This window comes from Seriola aureovittata, chromosome 14 (assembly GCF_021018895.1).
Source record: "Seriola aureovittata isolate HTS-2021-v1 ecotype China chromosome 14, ASM2101889v1, whole genome shotgun sequence".
Lineage (NCBI taxonomy): Eukaryota > Metazoa > Chordata > Actinopteri > Carangiformes > Carangidae > Seriola > Seriola aureovittata.
In genome coordinates, this window is record NC_079377.1 from 72,725 (window position 1) to 92,600 (window position 19,876).

At 40.4% G+C, this 19,876-nt stretch overlaps 1 protein-coding gene across 2 annotated transcripts in view; it reads left to right on the forward strand.

Annotated features, from left to right (window-relative positions):
* The window catches only part of tm9sf2 (transmembrane 9 superfamily member 2), a 36,930-nt gene extending 17,815 nt beyond the window's left edge, over positions 1–19,115 (forward strand). For both annotated transcript variants that reach the window (XM_056394905.1, XM_056394906.1), the window contains 13 exons: positions 1,877–2,006; positions 2,396–2,520; positions 2,788–2,896; positions 3,834–3,913; positions 4,504–4,612; positions 4,959–5,091; positions 6,076–6,195; positions 6,544–6,601; positions 6,682–6,841; positions 7,127–7,278; positions 12,464–12,575; positions 15,625–15,796; positions 16,174–19,115. In XM_056394905.1, the coding sequence (XP_056250880.1) occupies positions 1,877–2,006; positions 2,396–2,520; positions 2,788–2,896; positions 3,834–3,913; positions 4,504–4,612; positions 4,959–5,091; positions 6,076–6,195; positions 6,544–6,601; positions 6,682–6,841; positions 7,127–7,278; positions 12,464–12,575; positions 15,625–15,796; positions 16,174–16,241 (1,528 nt within the window). In that variant the 3' untranslated portion in view covers positions 16,242–19,115. The remainder of the gene's footprint in view (positions 1–1,876; positions 2,007–2,395; positions 2,521–2,787; positions 2,897–3,833; positions 3,914–4,503; positions 4,613–4,958; positions 5,092–6,075; positions 6,196–6,543; positions 6,602–6,681; positions 6,842–7,126; positions 7,279–12,463; positions 12,576–15,624; positions 15,797–16,173) is intronic.
* Positions 19,116–19,876: the final 761 nt, after the last annotated feature.

Genomic DNA, 19,876 nt, shown 5'->3' on the forward strand with positions numbered 1-19,876 from the left:
AAATATGCATGTGTGTATTGTTGTGTGTGCCAGTAGAGCTGTCTACCATAGAGCCTCCATAAAGCTTGTGTTACCAGGTTGAGACACCTATACAGTTAATAGCCATAAGGTGGAGATCATGTTTGTGTGCTTATTAATGTATGTGTGCGCGTGGTGTTAGTAACTGCCAAAGCGTGATCTTCAAAAAGCCCTTTGAAGTTGTCAGGACTGGCCCAAATGACCTCACATATAGGTTTTTACACAAAAATTTCCTCACAATCAAGGGAAGACATGCACACACTGTGTTGATTTACCTTATAGTTGCTCTCATATCTGACTTAAAACGCTAAGAGTTAATGAAACTGTCTAAGAATGACATAAAACGCAAATGCCACCAAAAGAGTCTCAAGTCTTGAGACCCGTTTAACGTTTCACCCATTTTTCTACGTTGCAGTATGATGCAGCAGTAGAGCTCCAAAGAGGGGTGGGTTTGATCGTTTTCATGATGTCCCCCCCATTCATTCTCTGTGGGATTTTTTTTGTAATTTATGTCGCCATTTATGTCACCATGGTTACTCGAATCACTAAGAGAAGTCATAGTACAACATTTCCAATCGAGCCACATGTATTGAGATATATATTTTCTGGGTTTTCTCAAAACTGCGAAACTAGATTTGTGCTGAAATTTCGATACAGAAGATGAATAATAACTTAAAAATGCATTTCCTGCTGAAAATATGTGTGAATCCTGAGAGCTGAATAACATTGCTGAAGCAACTGCTGAAGCAATGCGGAAGTAACTGAAACAGTGGTTTAAGATTAAAAGCAGAACTTGTAAACTGGAGATTGAATAGCATGAAATGTTTGAAAAATGTCTGAATTGTTGATGGAAAGTGTAACAAATAGCACCAAAATGTACAAAACAGAAAAAGATAAATAGCATCAAAACGTTGAATATAAGAATAAATCTCCTGAAGTAGCTGAACATTTTGATAGTTGCGGGAGTACTTAACAACCGTAGGAAAGTAAAAGGAGGATCTCAAATGTAACACCAGTGGAGCAGGCTAAATTCAATACATCTGCTTCTGGAATGTAATCTCTCTATATGAGTACTTACTTGTAAACAGCTTTCTGTCTGTCTGTCTGTGTCTGTGTGTGTCAGTGTGGCTGTGTCTGTCTGTGTGTGTCTGGGCCTGTTCAGATCTGGTATTAACATGCGTCTTCAGTGATCCAATCACGAGTGGTCAGCGAAAAGTCCGTCAGTTTAGACCTGGATTTAAAATGTTACTTGATTGATCACTTGTGATCAGATCTCACTTCTCCTCTTTATATGCAAATAAACATGTATGCGTTGTTGTTTTTAGCCAATTGACCGGCAGGACCGTTGTCAGTGTGCTTTTGTGTGTGGGTGTGTGAGAGAGAGAAAGAGAGAGTGAGCGGGGCACGGAAGGATTGAGCGAATTATATGCACTGCAAACAAGTCTTATAATGAAACAAAGTTTTATCCATTTGAAATAGTAAAATATTTTCCTTTCATTATGAAACTGTGGCAGGACTAATCAGACTGTGACAGAGGACGTCAGTGGAGTTGGTGGTCCTTCAATGTAGCCGAGGACGTATGTGTTCAAACTGCTAAAAGAATGTGGACTCGTGGTCTGAGTGATTGGATCTCAAATGCGTCCTCAATGTGTTACACCTATACTTAGAGCTGACTACTTGTGATCAGATCACCTGTGAGGGATGTTAATAACAGGTCTGAACAGAGCCTCTGCTTGTTTTTTGTGTGTGTGTGTGTGTGTGTGTGTGTGTGTGTGTGTGTGTGTGTGTGTGTGTGTGTGTGTGTGTGTGTGTGTGTGTGTGTGTGTGTGTGTGTGTGTGTGCGTGCGTGTGCGTGCAGGATTGTGGATAACATGCCAGTCACCTGGTGCTATGATGTTGAAGATGGACAGAAGTTCTGTAATCCTGGTTTCCCTATTGGCTGTTACGTCACAGAAGGAGGTCGGCCTAAAGATGCCTGTGTGGTCAATGTTAGTGGGTCACACACAAACACAAACACAGAAAAACAGAAAATTTAAATGATACAAATATTTGTGTAGGAATGTCTCCAACTGCACATAATAAGTGACACATAGTTCAAGCCAATCATCATGGTCCTTAAACATATAAGAAAGGTTCCCTTCAAGCCTACACAATAAGGTTTATTAAACTGAAAAAGACAAACAAACACTTAAGTCGGTTCATAAGGGGGGGCGTCAGATTCACTGGGGGGTAGGCACCAGGTCAGCTGCCACAGTGTCTCAGTCTCCACAGTCAGTAAGGTTCATATCCTGCACATAGGTGCAGCTGTAACTGTAAAGACTAAACATTTTTATCCTGTGTATGATTTTAACTTGTGTGTGTTGGTTTTATTTTCCAGTCTAACTTTAATGAAAAAGATGCCTTTTACATCTTTAACCACGTGGATATCACCATCCATTACCACATTGTTGAGCATGAACAACTAGGAGCACGATTGGTTGCTGCCAAGATTGAACCCAAAAGGTAATGAGTGTCAGTCTTAGCTGATGTGGAGTCAAAATGTAGAGACCAGGCTTTTAGTTTGGTTTGTTTTTTGTGGCTGACTGTACAACGTTTTGTAGCCCTGATGTTGTCTCTGTTGTCCCCTGGTGTCGTTCTGCAGACTACTATAATAGTATGTATTAATTGGCGTTCTGATAATGTAGGTTCTGCCTGCATTGGGATCAGATCTTATTATGCAAATTAGAAAATTGGTGACTGACTTACTTCCCCCTCTCTTTCTCCATCCAGTTATGAAAACCCTAATGACAGTCCTGATTGTTCTGGAGGGCCAAAGTTCCTGAAAAGCAAACACACTGGAATGTTTAAGATCCCATACACCTACTCTGTCAACTTTGTGGTGAGTACAATAGTTTTATTTTTATTTAATGCTGTCTGCATTTTAAGAGCCTCTAAAAACAACCTGGGCTACAAACTGAAACTGAACTGATGCTGAAACTGGGAGAAAGTGAAAAACCTGTTGTATGTAATGTATTTATCTTGTGAAGACTTTTCAAATGACAAACAGTCAAACAGAAATTCAGGTGTCAAGTTTCATGTCACCCATTTTCTTGTCTTAATTCCTGACTAAAGGCACTTCTCTGCCTTTAAACTGCACCACTCAGTTGTGCCAAGCCTCATCTCAACGTTCACCTCTATCTTCAGCTCAATACAAAGTGGTTTCATGGTTCTTCAGAGAACTGTGGAGGTGGAAGTAGGAACAATGCTGTATTTTTATGAACCCTACAGGACAGTGCAAAGTAATATATTACCATACCTTATAGTTGGTGTAAATACAGGAAAATTTAGAAGTTTATAGAGAAGTTTTGAAGACGAAGTAGAGAAGTTTATACATGCGTGACTTCACGAAAGAAAAGATGACAGAACAGAGGTGTGCTGAGTGGGTGACCCACCTGAGCAGGCAAGCAGCAGACCATCTTGGCACCTAGATTCAGTACGGCACTGGATCATATCCCCACACCCTCCATTCCTGGTATTGGGGCACACAGTGAGCTGCTATGACACCGAGCTAACTTCAGTGCACCTTCTGTGAACCTGTATTGTCACTGCTAATGCTCTGTCATTTAAACATCTTTCAACAAATCATATTTAGACTTACAGTTAGAATTTATTAATTACAGTTAAACAGATGATTTTATTCTTTGTCTGAATCAAAGTAAATGTGAGAGTACATTTTATTACATTTATTAAGTTTGTGTGCTTTATATCTATCTTTATATCTATATCTACTGTGTGTCTGTGTGTGTGTGTGCGCGCGCGCACACGCACACCTGTAGGAAGACAAGAATATTCGCTGGGCATCAAGATGGGACTACATCCTGGAGTCAATGCCTCACACCAACATCCAGTGGTTCAGGTAAGACACACAGACATATACACACATACAAATGTAAGTTCATTAACATCAAATGTTTTTCACACTTATTGTGGTAATGTTTTTTTCAAGTCAAAGTTTGAGAGCATGTAAAGACAGATCTGTGACTAATCCAGAGTAAACAAACATTTGTGTCTCCAGAGTTAAATAAGAAATCAGGACGTTCTCTGTTAGATCTTCTGAACTGATGCTCTTAGTTTGTGTAGTGTGCTCACACAACTAAAGTCAGGGCAGAGCAAACTCCACTGGATTCGAAACAACATCAATGTATGAAGTGACTGTGTTCCCTCCACCATGACTGCACAGTGTAACAGTCCAACCACCGCAGGCATCTGGTCTTCTGAAGGACCAGTTTTCAGTGACTATAGGTTTGTAGTTAGGGGCAGACTAAAGACAGCAGTGAACATTATTTTGTTTTTTTATGTCCCACAGTGTCATGATTCAATCCAACCATTGCTCAACCCTGGTGTCTCTCAGCTGACTTGCCGTCTCCATGCAGAGACTGTCAATATGTATATACTGATACAACATATAAGTAATGATGTGTTTGATTGGCTGTCTTCTCTCTCCAGCATAATGAACTCGTTGGTAATTGTGTTGTTCCTGTCTGGGATGGTAGCAATGATCATGCTGAGGACTCTGCACAAAGACATCGCCAGATACAATCAGATGGACTCTGTGGTGAGTACTTGTCTGTGTGGCTGGACCACTCTGGAGCAGAGGTGGAGCTGTTGACAGAAAGGTTAATAACTACAGCTTTGATAAACTCACTTTATCTTAAATATCTCTCTTATCACATAAAACATATCAATCATAATCATACAAGGCAGTCGTGGAACTGCGGGTACATGACACAGTTGCTGCAGAGTACAGGTTCCTAAAGTCTAAAGCGTTCAAAACCTGAACGCAGTGCAACGTTATTGTTAGGTTAGAGGCCTTCATCATGGATACGTTGGTCAGTAAAGTTGTTTTGAGGTTGTCCATTTGTGTTACTGTCATCACATTTCTCATCTGTCTCGTTCTCCAGGAGGATGCCCAGGAGGAGTTTGGATGGAAGTTGGTCCACGGAGATGTTTTCCGACCTCCCAGGAAGGGGATGCTACTGTCGGTTTTCCTTGGCTCTGGAACTCAGATCTTCATTATGACCTTTGTCACCCTTTGTATGTCTTTGTTATCTTCATGATTGTTTAATAGAATTAAACACAGTCATAGTATCACTTCATGGTGACAATGACTGATAGGCTTGTTGCTTTAATGTAAATGCAGTTGAATTTATAATGGAGTCCAGTCCAAATGGCATAAAGTCAGATGATGGGAGGCTCTAAACACCCTCACTTTAAAAAGTGCTGTATGTAAGTTTTGATGCTGGACTCACAACAGTGCTTCAATTCTGGTCAGTAAACAGCTGTTAATGCTAAAGTTAGCTATGTAGTGATAACAAAACCTTATGTTTAGCACTTGAGCTTTTGAAAATTAAAGTATACAATCTAAAAATGGTTGTGAGATAATCAGTTAGATGTCAGATAGACATCTAGAAACAGTCACAAAACACAAATTATATAAAACTGAAAACACATTTAAAAAAAAAAAAAATATATATATATATATACACACACACACACACACACACATGAACACAGAATTTAAAACGCAAAATTTCAACAAATATATGAAAACATAAGAAACATTTCACAAAATATAAAAGAATATTTAAAAATAAGAAAACAACATTTCACAAAATATATGAAAACACATTTTAAAGATATAAGAAAACTAGATTTAAAATTAACCACACAGCATTTAAAATAAGAAAAAAAATTTGAATAAAAAAAACATTTCACAAAACATAAAGAGAAAACAAAACATTTTACCAAAAACACAAAAATACCAACAAATTAGTCCCAATTAGTTAAGCCTAACCCTAATCATGTCCTTTCTACAATGTTGTGTTTCTGTTTGGATGTATTATGTTTTGCATGTCAGGGCCAAATATAAACATCAGCCAGTATTTCATAATCAGATTTTTCACTTCAACTCTTAAATGTCAGTATTGTTTTCAACCTAAACAATCCAGTATCAATGTGATTCTATACCTGCCTCACCGATCCTAACATATTTAACATGTGATAAACTCCTCCCTCCAGTCTTTGCCTGTCTTGGGTTCCTTTCTCCGGCAAACCGTGGGGCTCTGATGACATGTGCTGTTGTTCTCTGGGTTCTTTTGGGAACTCCTGCTGGATATGTGGCTGCCCGCCTCTACAAATGTAAGAGAGAGACAAAACAGGGAAATATATAAAGATTATTTTCATAGTCCAGTCTTGTGTTTATTATTATTTTTTTTATTATTATTCTGACAGATAATTGAGTAATCACATAATACTTTTTAAAATCTTTTAATATGATGAATTTTCCTTGGGTAAAAGCAAAACATAAATTTTATGAATATTATTTACATTTTCCACAGTAATAAAAGTAATTAAATATGCTGAGTACATTCATGCTCAACTTTAAACTCATAAAAACTGCAGCCTATACAGGGGCTGTGGACATTAAGTCCAGTTTGTTTTCTGGTTTCTTAAAATACTTTATCTCATTCTTTGGTTAATTTCCAGCATTTGGAGGAGAGAAGTGGAAGACCAATGTTTTGCTGACAGCCTTCCTCTGTCCTGGGTAAGACTGTTAAAGTTTGCTCAAATAATGAACATAACTAATTCACTCCCTCATCTAAAATCCCTGTTGTCTCTGCTTAGGGTGGTGTTTGCAGATTTCTTTGTAATGAACCTGATTCTGTGGGGTGAAGGGTCCTCAGCAGCCATGCCCTTTGGGACCCTGGTAGCCATATTGGCTCTTTGGTTCTGTATCTCAGTGCCACTTACCTTTATAGGAGCATACTTTGGCTTCAAGAAAGCAGTAAGTAAATTTAAACACACATACTGTACCCCCATTCATGCCCAGTACACTCCAGCTTGTTGAAATTTCATGTCAGATGTGGTTTGCAGAAAGAGTATGTTACTACAGTGTCATCAGTGAAGAACAGTAAGTACTCAAGTAACAATGAGAAAAACAATCGTACAACAGTACTTTAATCCTTTTATAATCTATAGTCATCTAGTTCACATTTAAGAAAACTTGACTGATTATTTCAGGCTGTACCTATCTGAAAGTTTGATCCTCTGTCTGCTGGGACTCTTTAAGGGTATTGAGCATCCAGTACGGACCAATCAGATTCCTCGTCAAATCCCAGAGCAGTCATTCTACACAAAGCCTTTCCCCGGGATCGTCATGGGAGGAATTCTGCCCTTTGGATGTATATTCATTCAGCTGTTCTTCATATTAAACTCCATCTGGTGAGAATGAATCAAGTTAGAATTAAGTCTGGAAAGCTGATAATCAACGGTGTTGTGTTTTTAAATTGTGACCTCTTGAAAATCTTAATTCCTGAAACACATTAATAGGTATTAAAACAAGGACCATTATTCTCAGTGGCATGGGCTATTTCTCATCGAATCAGAAACTGAATTTGATATTAGATAAAGAATATGAAAGAACAGAAGTTTGGCAATTTGAGAAAATGCTTTAAAAGTTCATGTCATACTGTTTTTCTCAGCAGAAACATTACACACCACCCACATTGTTTAGATTCTAGTCGAATACTGCAGATATATCTTATTTTGTCACTTACAATTTACCCAGATTGATTCAATGGGATGGTAATTAGTGCCACGGGTGCTCAGCTCCGAGGCACTCCTCTACAGCTAGAATAGCTGAGTGGAGTGCCTCGAAGCATCTATTAATATTCCTCATCCTCAGGCTTATTATTATTCTTCCGCCTAATTTTGGCGCATAACTCGTCCCGCAGCTTTGAGAAAACCTCTGTAATATATATATCAAAACGTCTTGATCCGCAAAGAGGTGCTATGACTTTTGGTGGTAAAATTCCAATATCTCCCAAAGTTATTCCCAAAATACTGGGAATAAATAATGCATTAGGAATGCATTGGAATTTTCTTTAAAAACCCACAAAATTTCACCTTTTTTCTACAAAATTTCACCTTTTTTCTACAAAATTTCACCTTTTTTCTGAGTCACCCAGCTCTCTCATACCTGCACGTAGAAATGTGATTCAAACTATAACACGGAGGAAAACTTCTGCTCTCTCCAAAACATAACAACTGTTTTTACATAACATGTAAACTTTTCAAACTATGAGCACTCAAAGGAGGAGTGGAAATCACATGGTTACAGAAGGTAACCAAGGTTCTATGAATAAAAATAAACACCTCCGCCCTTTGGGCGCAATCAGAGCCTACAAATACAGCTGCACGATGACCTACCCAGTCTCTTTTCTCCGAATGAGGCCGAACCAGCCTACTGACTGACAAACCAAGCTGGCGTGTTGACCTTTATTCATAGGCATTTAAAGGGTTAAAATCCTGAAAACTAACAAACATTTGGTAGGTTTGAGCAGAACGGAAGTGGTTAAAGAGATGTATGGAAAAAAAAATCTGAAAAAAATATTGATATGATGATTTTATAGCATTTTCTTTGCGTGTCGTTTTTTGGACGCAAGGAACCCCATAGGGTACAAAATGTGTTACCAGTGTATAATAAACCTGTAACAGTAACTGACATAGGATTTTAAAAATATGTCAAAAAAGACACTTTCTTGCAGAAATCCATACCTTCAGCTGTAACAGCCAAAATGATCAGCAAATCAAAAAAGAAAAGTGAAGAAAATGATAGCGAGAGAGGGCTAGTAGCTTCTCCTCTCCTCTGTCTCAGCGGAGACCGTCACAACTTCATTCACTCTTTTAACAAAACAAAACAAAAAACAACGAAGGAAGCAGTAAATGACTTACATATTTAAGACCTAACATGCGGCTAATGTAAAACTAGCGGAGCTTAGAGAGTTGGTTATCTGGTTGCTAGGCACGCACACACGCACACAGGTCAGGAGCTGCCGTTGCCATGGCAATGTGAAAATCTGCCCAGAATTTGACTTCTACATGGCTTCAAACAATTGCAAATTATGAGAAAACCGTTACTTCTTTTCAAAAACCGAAAACACCGTGACAGACACTGAAGCCAGAAGTTTCTTACAGTCTCTATTTTATTCAGATATTCCTTAAAATGAGTGAGTAATCTCAGTTCGAAGACAGAATGAGATTCTTTTGAAAAAAAAAAGACGATTACATTAGGTGTCAATGAGAGTGAGACAGGTATTGCTGCCGGACTCGGCACGCCCGTTTAAATTTTGTGCAGACTCTGCCTGTCAAAGTTACATTTTATGAATCCCAACAACTATGTCTACATTTTGAGAAATAATTATTTGTCTCCTTTTTCGGTTTGGCCATGAGCTTGAGTTAAAAATAAAAATAAAGGTTATTTTTTTACTGCTGCACACACTCTAGCCAACTGACGCTGTCACTCAAACTTTGGAGAAAAAGTGATTTCCACTCCTCCTTTGAGTGCTCCTAGTTTGGAAAGTTTACATGTTATGTAAAAACAGTTGTTGTGTTTTTGAGAGAGCAGAGGTTTTCCTCCGTTTAATAGTTTGAATCACATTTCTACGTGCAGGTGTGAGAGAGCTGGGTGACTCAGAAAAAAGTTGAAATTTTGTAGAAAAAAAAGTGAAATTTTGTGGGTTTTTAAAGAAAATTCCAATGCATTCCTAATGCATTATTTATTCCCAGTATTTTGGGAATAACTTTGGGAAAAATTGGAATTTTAACACCAAAAGTCATAGCACCCCTTAGGGGATCAAGATGCACGTTTTGATGTATATATTACCAGGGTTTTTTTCAAAGCTGCAGGACGAGTTACGTGCCAAAATTTGGCGGAAGAATAATAATAAGCTCGAAGGAATATTAATAGATGCCCCCGAGGCACTCCTCTCAGCTATTCTAGCTCTAGAGGAGTGCCTTGGAGCTGAGCACTACTAAGGTCAAGCAGGAGGTGCAGTGAGGCTGAAAGACACTCAGGACAACCGTTCACTGATCATAATACATTTTATTGAAGAAATAATAAACAAATAAAGCCATGGGGCACAACAGCCAAAGGCCGACAAAGGTCACCTGCTGCAAAAGAAAATACTGGCCACCTCTTCTGTTACTTTTCTGCGGACAGAAGAAGGCCCAAAATAACAAAACCACCGGGTGAATACCAACATGTCCCAGCATGGTAGGGACCACATGCCTCACTGGCCTGCTTGCAGGACAGCAGAGGCTACTGACGAACCAACATTTAGTCTGTAAAACCTTGCAAAGGTCCCAGAAGAGGCCCAACCGGCCGCCGCACAGATATCCTCCAAGGGAGCCCCCTTGAAGAGCGCCCAAGAGGTGGACATGCCTCTGGTGGAGTGGGCACCCACGGGCGGAGGGAGTCCAGCACCATCATAGGCCTGAGCTATGGCCTGGACCACACAGCGGGCTAACCGCTGCTTGGACGGCGCGTGGCCCAGCTTGGTGCCCCCATAGCAGACGAAAAGCTGGTCTAATTGGGGCTGTACGCGCGATGTACACCCATAGGGTGTAGGGTGTACCCTGGCCTTAGGGACCGCACTGGACACCCGCTATGGAGTACCACAGCGGGCAATGAGTGGTCTCCTGTGAGGCAAAGAGGTCTACCTGGGCCTCCGTAGTTATGGTCACCCTTGAACACACCGGGCCCAACGGAACACCTTCCCTGAGGCCCAGGGCAGTGGTCCACCATGCCACTGCCGGAAGAAAAGACGAAGCATATGGAAGGGCAGGCGTTTCAGGAAGCGATTGAACTCCTTCAGGTTCAAGATAGGACGCAGGCCGCCGTCCTTCTTTGGAACCAGGAAATAGGTTGAATAAAATCGACCTAAAATCGTTTAACAAGCATCAAAACAGCCTGCGAGAGGACCCAAAGCCAAAAAGAATCTTCTCCCGTTTTCCCCAAAACCATACAATTTATAACCTCTGAATAACCTCTAGTTACATATTCATGACCTAGCTGATTCCTAATAACCTATAGAGGTACAGAGCCAACATTTATGTCCAAACATGGTCATTCTATATGAAGTTAAAACATACCGTAAATTTTATTATGAAAAACAAAATTCAGCTCTTAGGAATGTTTTGGAGACAGGAACTGAGGGGGTGCTCACCCGCTGCTGGCGCCTGGGCTTTCTCTAGGGTGTCCTCCATAAACACTCCTATCTTTAACTCACAAAACAGCTAAGACACCACACGGGTGTTATTGCTTCCTTCTGTAGAAGGGCCGCGACCTCTGTCACGAGGGACTGACCTGTCGTGCAGGAAAGTAGGAACGATTCCCAAAAACTGAGGTGGTCTGGTTCTGAACTGGAGTCTGTACCCTGACTCCAGCGTATTTAGCACCCAAGGGCACTGAGTACACTGGCGCCAGTGAGCAAGGTGCTGAGGAGTGAAGTGTGAGATTCAAAAGAATCTCACTCTGTCTTCGCACTGAGTTTACTCACTCATTTTAAGGAATATCTGAATAAAATAGAGACTGTAAGAAACTTCTGGCTTCAGTGTCTGTCACTGTGTTTTTGGTTTTTGAAAAGAAGTAACGTTTTTTTCATAATTTGCAATTGTTTGAAGCCATGTAGAAGCCAAATTCTGGGCAGATTTTCACATTGCCATGGCAACGGCAGCTCCTGACCTGTGTGCGTGCGTGCGCCTAGCAACCAGATAACCAACTCTCCAAGCTCCGCTAGCTTTACATTAGCCGCATGTTAGGTCTTAAATTACATTTAGTTAGGTCTTAAATATGTAAGTCCATTTACTGCTTCCTTTGTTGCATTTTTTTTGTTTTGTTAAAAGAGTGAATGAAGTTGTGACGGTCTCCGCTGAGACAGAGGAGAGGAGAAGCTACTAGCCCTCTTTCGCTGTCACTTCTAGTCGCGTTGCTCTCCTCCCCAGTAATGTTAAATTTAGCACCGAAAAAAACATAATAGTGGTAATTTAAATAGCGGTTCATGGGATTTATTAACCCTCAGGGGTCCCTCTGTCCTTTTTTGGACATTTTCTTCACTTTTCTTTTTTGATTTGCTGATCATTTTGGCTGTGTTACAGCTGGAAAGTGTCTTTTTTGACATATTTTTAAAATCCTATGTCAGTTACTGTTACAGGTCTATTATACACTGGTAACACATTTTGTACCCTATGGGGTTCCTTGCGTCCAAAAAAGGACACGCAAAGAAAATGCTATAAAATCATCATATATCAATATTTTTTTCAGCTTTTTTTTGCATACATCTCTTAAACCAATTCCGTTCTGCTCAAACCTACCAAATGTTTATTAGTTTTCAGGATTTTAACCCTTTAAATGCCAGTTTGAAGACATGTTGCCTCAAAATATGAGATATTTCCCACATAATACAGTCTTTTATATCAAGACATTTCTCAAAACTAGAATATGATCAGGGTGACTTTTGAACACTGGAAATAAATCATGTACTCATCCCGGCAGTAGCCCCCGTGGCACTCAAAATTTCCCTGGAATTTTCTAGTTCTTATTAACATGTCTCCTCCTTTCCTCCAGGTCCCATCAGATGTACTACATGTTTGGCTTCCTTTTCCTGGTCTTCATCATCCTGGTCATCACCTGCTCTGAGGCCACCATCCTGCTCTGCTACTTCCACTTGTGTGCTGAGGTAAACAGTGATCATGCAGTAACAATAAGACACCTCTAGATCCTAACACTGTGACTGAAGCTTTTGTTCAGAGTCAGATGTTTGAACCCTGAACCAAAACATCCTCCAATTGGTGAGTCGGTAGTGATGGCCAGTCACTGCCTATCTTCTGCTGGCTTCCAGCTCAACTCCTCCCTGTCCCACACCCAACCAGAGGCTCTTTGCACTGCCTTCCCAATCTGTGATCAGATTTCTTCCTCTCCTTTCCCTCTATTCCAAGAGGTGTGAGCATCTTCCACACAGACAGCACCTGGAAACCAGCCAGGCCTGCCACTCTTTGTCCCTGCATTGTTGGACTACGTTCTAATAATCCTTTTCTGAGGCCTCTTCACAGACATCTTGCCACAGGACTGTTGGTTCAGTCGGAATGCTCCTATTTGCATCCTCAGACCACAAGGCTGTGTCAGGCCTCAGGGATTTTTGGACAACCCGGGAGAGAGTGTAGAAGGGGCTCTTCTTGGTCTTCTTGGAGGAGGATGGCTTCTTCCCCTCACTGATGAACTGGTTAGATGGGATGGTCTCATGTGGGACTGACACTTTTTAAGTCTCTCCTGCTCCAAGATATCAGCCACTGCTCTCAGCCAGGGGAGATAAAGATGCTCTCATGGCAAGGTCCTAAGTGCAGCCCTGCAACTTGGATTGTGTCTCTGGTCTGCTTTCCTCCATGACTTGAAGTGGGAGGTTCCATGTCCTAGTCTCCCCATGGGTTCCCAATGATGTCCTCAACATGCTTTCTGCCTGTGCCACTGATGTTTTAGCTGCTCACTTCTCCTGATTTTGGGGTGACGCTTTCACCTTTGGCATTTTCATTGGCCTTGTCTCTGTATATCATCCCAACCTCTTTGCCACCTTGAACTCTTGGACCACTGATGATAGGGGTAGCTGTAACTGTCCAGACCAGGGCCCATATTCGCAAAGCCTCTTAAGGTTAAAAGGAGCTCTTATCATGCCGATTTAGGAAGTTGAGATTAATTGGGCTCCTAATCCTTTTTGACTAAGAGTAATTCACAAAGCCATTTAGCACTAAAAGTAGCAGCTGAGTCAGTCAGAGAAAAGTTCAAAGTAGTGGAGAGGACTCCTCACTTAACTCAGAACTCACTGAGACCACATCACAAAGAATCAATCAAATGTTCTGCCACAGGGTCGAGCTCAACAGCTGCATCATCGCAGTTTTTTGTATTTCAAATGTATTTCATTTTCTGGTTTTTGCTGGTAAAAGTTACAGCAGTACATGTGGTGTGTGAAATATTAACACTATTACATTCCCCGATGAGGAATGAGGAAGTGGGGATGAGGGAAAGTAACAAAGTAACTTAGCAATATAACCCAGTTAGCTTTTTACCCTCGCTACAAAGGTATGCCACATGAAAGAAATAAAACACCATTTACCAAAGCATCTTAATTAATTAAATGTTATTGGAACCAAAGCATAGTCAAAACGATCAAAGCGCTCATAAGAGTATAGTCTAGTTCAGTCTTTCTTTCACACTTCCAAATCATATCTTTTTTTTTGTTATTTTTTCTCTCTTTTTTTACCCAATTATATAGGTTAATCCAAACAATATATATATATCCCATATCCATATAAGAAACAGAAATGAATCACATTTAAATACAGTTCCTAAGTTAAATCAAAAGTCCTTTAAAATAGTTTTTGGTATAGTGAGTATTGTGAGTTGTGTGTTAATGAGTGTGAATGGGTTAAATTCAGTTCAGTTCAGTTGTGTTAGGGTCAGTTCAGTTCAGTTCAATGTGTGTGTGTGTGGTTTGGGCCTGGGTGTTTGTCCAAAAAGGCAGGGAAAGGGTTCAGTTTGGTTGAGGGGGTTTTGAGGGTTAAAGACGGGATAGTGTAGGGGAAGCCAGTAGAGTTACAGGCAAGAAGACAGCACTTAGCTTCTCTTTCTTGAGATCCAACCCAGGCAAGGCACAGCTACCGAGCATATCCAAGGGAAGACAGACAAACTTTCCTCCTTGACATACTCTGGATCAGCACACTTCCTCTGTCCAGGATTGTTTAGGGTGTACTTTTATGTAGTTCCTTATTTTCTTTAAGAGGTTCGATAGATTGTCCAGAAACTTGATTAAGTTTTTTAAGTTATCTCTCTTTCACTCCTCTCTGCCTTCCTCCATGCTGACAAAGAGCTTGTCAGACTTTTTCCCTTCCCCCAGCTCACAGGTGTGTCTCATTTATCTCCTCTCCTACCTACCCCTCTTCCCTTTCCTTTCCTTCCGGGAGGTAAAGGGCTAGGCTGCTCTTAGTTTTCTTTTTATGCTGTTTCTGCCACAATACGTAGTGCAAGAGAGAGAGAGAGCAGCAACACCAGACAACACCAAACCACAGTTTTAGGGTCGTAACAAACACAATAATCATTGTTTAGTTATCACTGACTGTCTTCGGTCAAAGGTCCAATGTATTGTAGTGTTTTGTGCAAGCCCAGTCCCAACACTTGCTCACACAGCTCACAGAGGAGGACCAGCTTGGTGAACTTCTGACCTACCTGTGAAGGTTTGCGTTCTCTTGTTTTTCCACTGATGTAATGGGCTCTTTGTAAATTGTCAGTAGTATTGTCATCATTGTACTACTTCCCTTGATATTTTATTGGGTTCTCCTCAGTTGATGGTTTAACTGTCCCGTGGACCTGGACCTCAGACTTGCTGGTCTTTTCCCCCTCTCTGATCACCATGCTTCTTGACCTGTTGCCAGGTCATCAAGTGCCTTCAAATTAACCAGTTTTGTGCATAAAAGTACTGTAATGGGAAAATAATTGTTCCCATAAAGTCGGCAGGTGTTCAACAGTGCGACTGTGGACTCCACAGTATCCCTACTTCAATGTAGGGTGATACTGAAATGATTTATGATTGATGATTTCCTCAGGGAAAACTGGGTGGTCATTCATGACTCAGGCCACTCACTCTTTCAAACCTTACATTCAAGGGCCTAAATCAACAAGCTTGTGATTCTTCCAGTCATCTCACCTCTGCCTGTATCTCCTCTTCCTTGTGTTCACAGGACTACCATTGGCAGTGGCGCTCTTTCCTGACAAGCGGCTTCACTGCTGTCTATTTCCTGGTCTACGCCATTCATTACTTCTTCTCTAAGCTGCAAATCACTGGTCTGGCCAGCACCATCCTGTACTTTGGATACACCATGATCATGGCTCTCATCTTTTTCTTATTCACTGGTAGGTAAATAAGTAATGAGGATGAGGGTTGGTGTTGTTTCTGTGTCTGTCTCATGCACATTGCTCCAGAACTGATCCTTGTTAAGATTTCAGTTCAGAGTGAAATCTTCTGCGAGGATATAATATTATTGATTATTGATGGCATTTTAAATCATTGGTGTCCTTGATGATACCAACAGTATCTGATGGCCCTGCTGTCTGCACTGTAGTGACTCCTGCTATTGGTCACTACAGTGAAAGATGAAAAGGAAAGATAAACTTGACTGATACCATTATTTATAATATTGTCATCATGAATAATATACAATATACACAATATACAGTAAATTATGCAGATTTTTTTTAATGCAGTTCTAATCGATTTTCTCTGTCCTCAGGTACAATCGGCTTCTTTGCCTGTTTCTGGTTTGTTACCAAGATTTATAGTGTGGTCAAAGTAGACTGAAGGATCCAAAAACACAACAGACTATTTCTGGCTGGATGTTGCTTTGTCCCATCAAACTTTGAAACATTCAGCACTCAAACTGAACTTATTCACCTCCTCGTTTGATTTCTTCAGAGTTGACTCTGCCTCAGACAAATGATAGTTTGCTTTGTGTGCCTAAACTGTTTGTGTGTAATTGTGTCTGAGCATGTATACACTGGGGTATAATTTTTTACATACAGTATCTATCTGCATATAATCTGAATGAAACGAAATCACACCTCTACAAGCCTCCTCTCCGTTTCTGACTTAGAAGTGAGTCACGACTGGACTGTCCAGTGGTTTTGTCATGCATTTTAGGCGCATTTTAGTTTTTATGATCCCTGCATTTTATGTTTGCAGATCTAGTCAGACAAATAAAATTGTAGTGGTCTGCCTCTTAACAACTACTTACTACTAGTGGTGTTAAAATTAAATGTGCCCCTGTTACTATTTTAAATGATATTTTCATGTTTTGTGTGCAACACATCTTTGAAGGAAACTCTACTAATCTGTAATCTGTGTCAAATTTTACATTGTGTCCCAAAATCTATCTATGTTCACATTTCAACTGTCAAAATGGGTCAGTACGCTTGTTCCATTCCTGAGGCTCCTTCCAGTGTAGCCTACTTTCTTTAAATTTGGTCACGAGTGCTTTGTAGTCCCCAGTGTCCTCAAATGATACTGAAAAAGTTTTAATTTCTGTGAGCTGCTGGGCTATAACTGATTGATCCTCGACTAAGCATTTGTGGAGAGGTGTAGGTTTAGCCACCTGGCCTTCAGTTCTGTAAAAACACTTTACAAAGGCTACATCCCAGTTACAATATGACAGCTTCCATTATGCAGGTGTGTTTGGTCTGTGCTGTCAGCAAGAAATGATGCAATGCTTTGTTACACAGCAGTGTGTGTTTGTTTGTCCAGACTTTGTAGGCTTCAGGTCATTCCAAGCTTCAGACTCATGGCAGCTGTAATTCTTTAAGTCTGACCAATTTCACCAGCAGGTAGCAGTTAGATACTCATTTAACTTTTGTTATGGGCAGTAAACATCAGTATCATGTTTGCTTAGCTTTTTACAAAGACTGCAAAAATACACACACTAACTCATTTCACCTGTTTCGCTAAATGACCATCATCACATAATAGAAATGAAAAAACTGTAGAATTGATAGAAAGAATTTATTAAACAAGTCTCTGGAGCCAAGCAGCCTCCCTGTTCTGTAACATCTCTCTGAGGTCACATTTTCAAAACTCCACAGAGTTCTCTTCAACCTTCATCTTAACAGATAATCTCATCAGCGATGCTCAAATGCAACAACACACAGCTCAGGGTTGACTGGTACCAGAACACTGATCTAAAACACACTAACACTAACATTATAATATGTGTCACTGTTGTTTTAAGTAGCTTTTATTTATTTCTTAATTTGGTATAAACCAAGATTCCATTGCAACAAAAATAAGTGGCACTGGTTGATTGCATGGACAGTGTATGTGTTACAGAAATGAATCAAAAATGTTGCAACATGTTTCAGTTGGCTTTATTTTATTAAACTGAATCCTTTTTCAGTAACATAATACAAAACCAATGTATATTCCTTTTAGGAGAAAGATGTAGATATAAAGTAGTACTAGTGAACACAACTTTTCAGACTTTTCATCTAGATAACACCTTAACTCCTTTTCCCTTCTTGCCCCCTCGGGCATGCTGGAGCTGATCTTTCATAGAGGTTGCCCATGAATGGAATGTATTTTTAACTTTTAGATGTAGCAGAATTTTGTCTTTTATTTTCAGTTTTTCATTTTTGATCATTTTTCAAATAGCATGTAAACATGCAAAATGGTGTGTAAACAGTTTGGATGGTGGCAGTTTGAGAAAACAGTTCATGAAATTTGAAAAATGTTGATTGAATTGAGGGCATGTTCTGTTTAACATCCATATGTTGTTTGATTATAAAGCAGGTCTAGGTTCTATATTCGTACTGTGAAAGTATCAAAGTGCGCAGTCCACAGAGAAATGCACACAGCCTGTATTCAGAAACAGCCTTAAAACCAGCTATTAGGACTTCTGTAACTCAGGGTGGTGACTGTTTTGATGTGACATCAATCATGCCCCAAGCACACCTGGACCCACCATCCAACCATGCAGGATTTGGTTTGTCTGAGTGTTTACCTGAAATCTGCTATATTTATGCTCCTTCTCAGCCAGTGTTCTTCAAATGAGTGTGGTCTATCATCACCATCCCTGTACACAAGACAGTCTCAGTCCAGACTGTTCTGGTCTGTGGTTCTATAATGGTGCAACAAGTTACCAAAGTTTATCAGAGCAGGGATGTCCCTTTCTATCATTAAGAATCTGTTGAAGACTCATCCTTTTAGAGAACACCTCCTCTCCAAATACCCCTAACATGTCTAACTATCTCTATGAACTTTAACACTTCTTAACCTGATCTCCTTCACTTATTAAATAGATGTAGTACTTACTTACTTACTTACTGTTCATGCCAGAAGGCATTTCTCTCAGACTGTCAACAAGCAATTCTGCTCCTTTCTTAATCACACATAGAGCTGATCTTTATAATAACATCATGGATTTACATCCTAACGTAGCTTTTTATGTTTGGTCGTTGCTTCTTTAAAAGGACCATCGCCATCACCATTGTGAGGAAGGGCTTCTCTCTCCGTGTCTGCTCCTGTGTCTCCCTCTGTGTAGACTCTCAGATTTATTTACTCATTAATCCAAGGTGCCGTTCCTGATTGTTGCGGTCCACTTTAACCCCTGTGTACTTGTATAAAATGTGTAGTTTGTAGTTGATTACTCCACAAAAAAATTGATAAACAAAAACTCAACAAACCTTACCTGGGACTCCAGACTGTCCATGCTTCCTGTGCCCAGCTCTGATCTGTTTCCTTTTCCTAATGACACCTTTATGTTAAAGGTTAATTTCTTTGTTGTGAAGATTTCATCAAATGGTGGTTAATATTACTGGGGGATTACTCGCCATTTACTGCACTGGAAAACAATGTGCAGCATGTAAATTTTCCTTTTCTCTGAGCCACAACTACTCATAGTAGGCAGGTGTGTGTGTGTGAGGGGGAGGTTTTATTATAGAATAATCATGGTGGTGGGGGGGGCATGTCCCTCACCCTAACCCAACCTTCCAATTACTGGCCAACTCACCAACTGTATGTGTAGCAGTAGAGACAGCTACACATTCTTTGTTGCAGGGGGCAAACTGGCCCTTCGATGTCAGTTTTGGATTTTGGGAAGTTCTGGGTTTTGCTCTCTGTTGCCATGGAAGAGGAAGTGCAGTAGTGAGGTCTCCATTGTAGGCACCAGTGCTACTGCTACAAGGTCCACAAATAAGAGGCAAGCAATAAAAAACCATCCCGAGAAGACGAGATCCTGAGATGGGGTGGTCCTCGTCTGAGGTGAATCCAAACCATGGCAGGAAAATCCACCCGACCTGCTCACTGTTACAGTTTTGACTCAGTCAAGTTTGTAAACGAAAACTGGTCACTGTTTGTCCACCTCCCATTGGTCACATCAACACCATGTGCTGTTAGTCATACGGTGTCATCTCTATTCTTACTTTAACGGTCTGACTACACAACTAAAA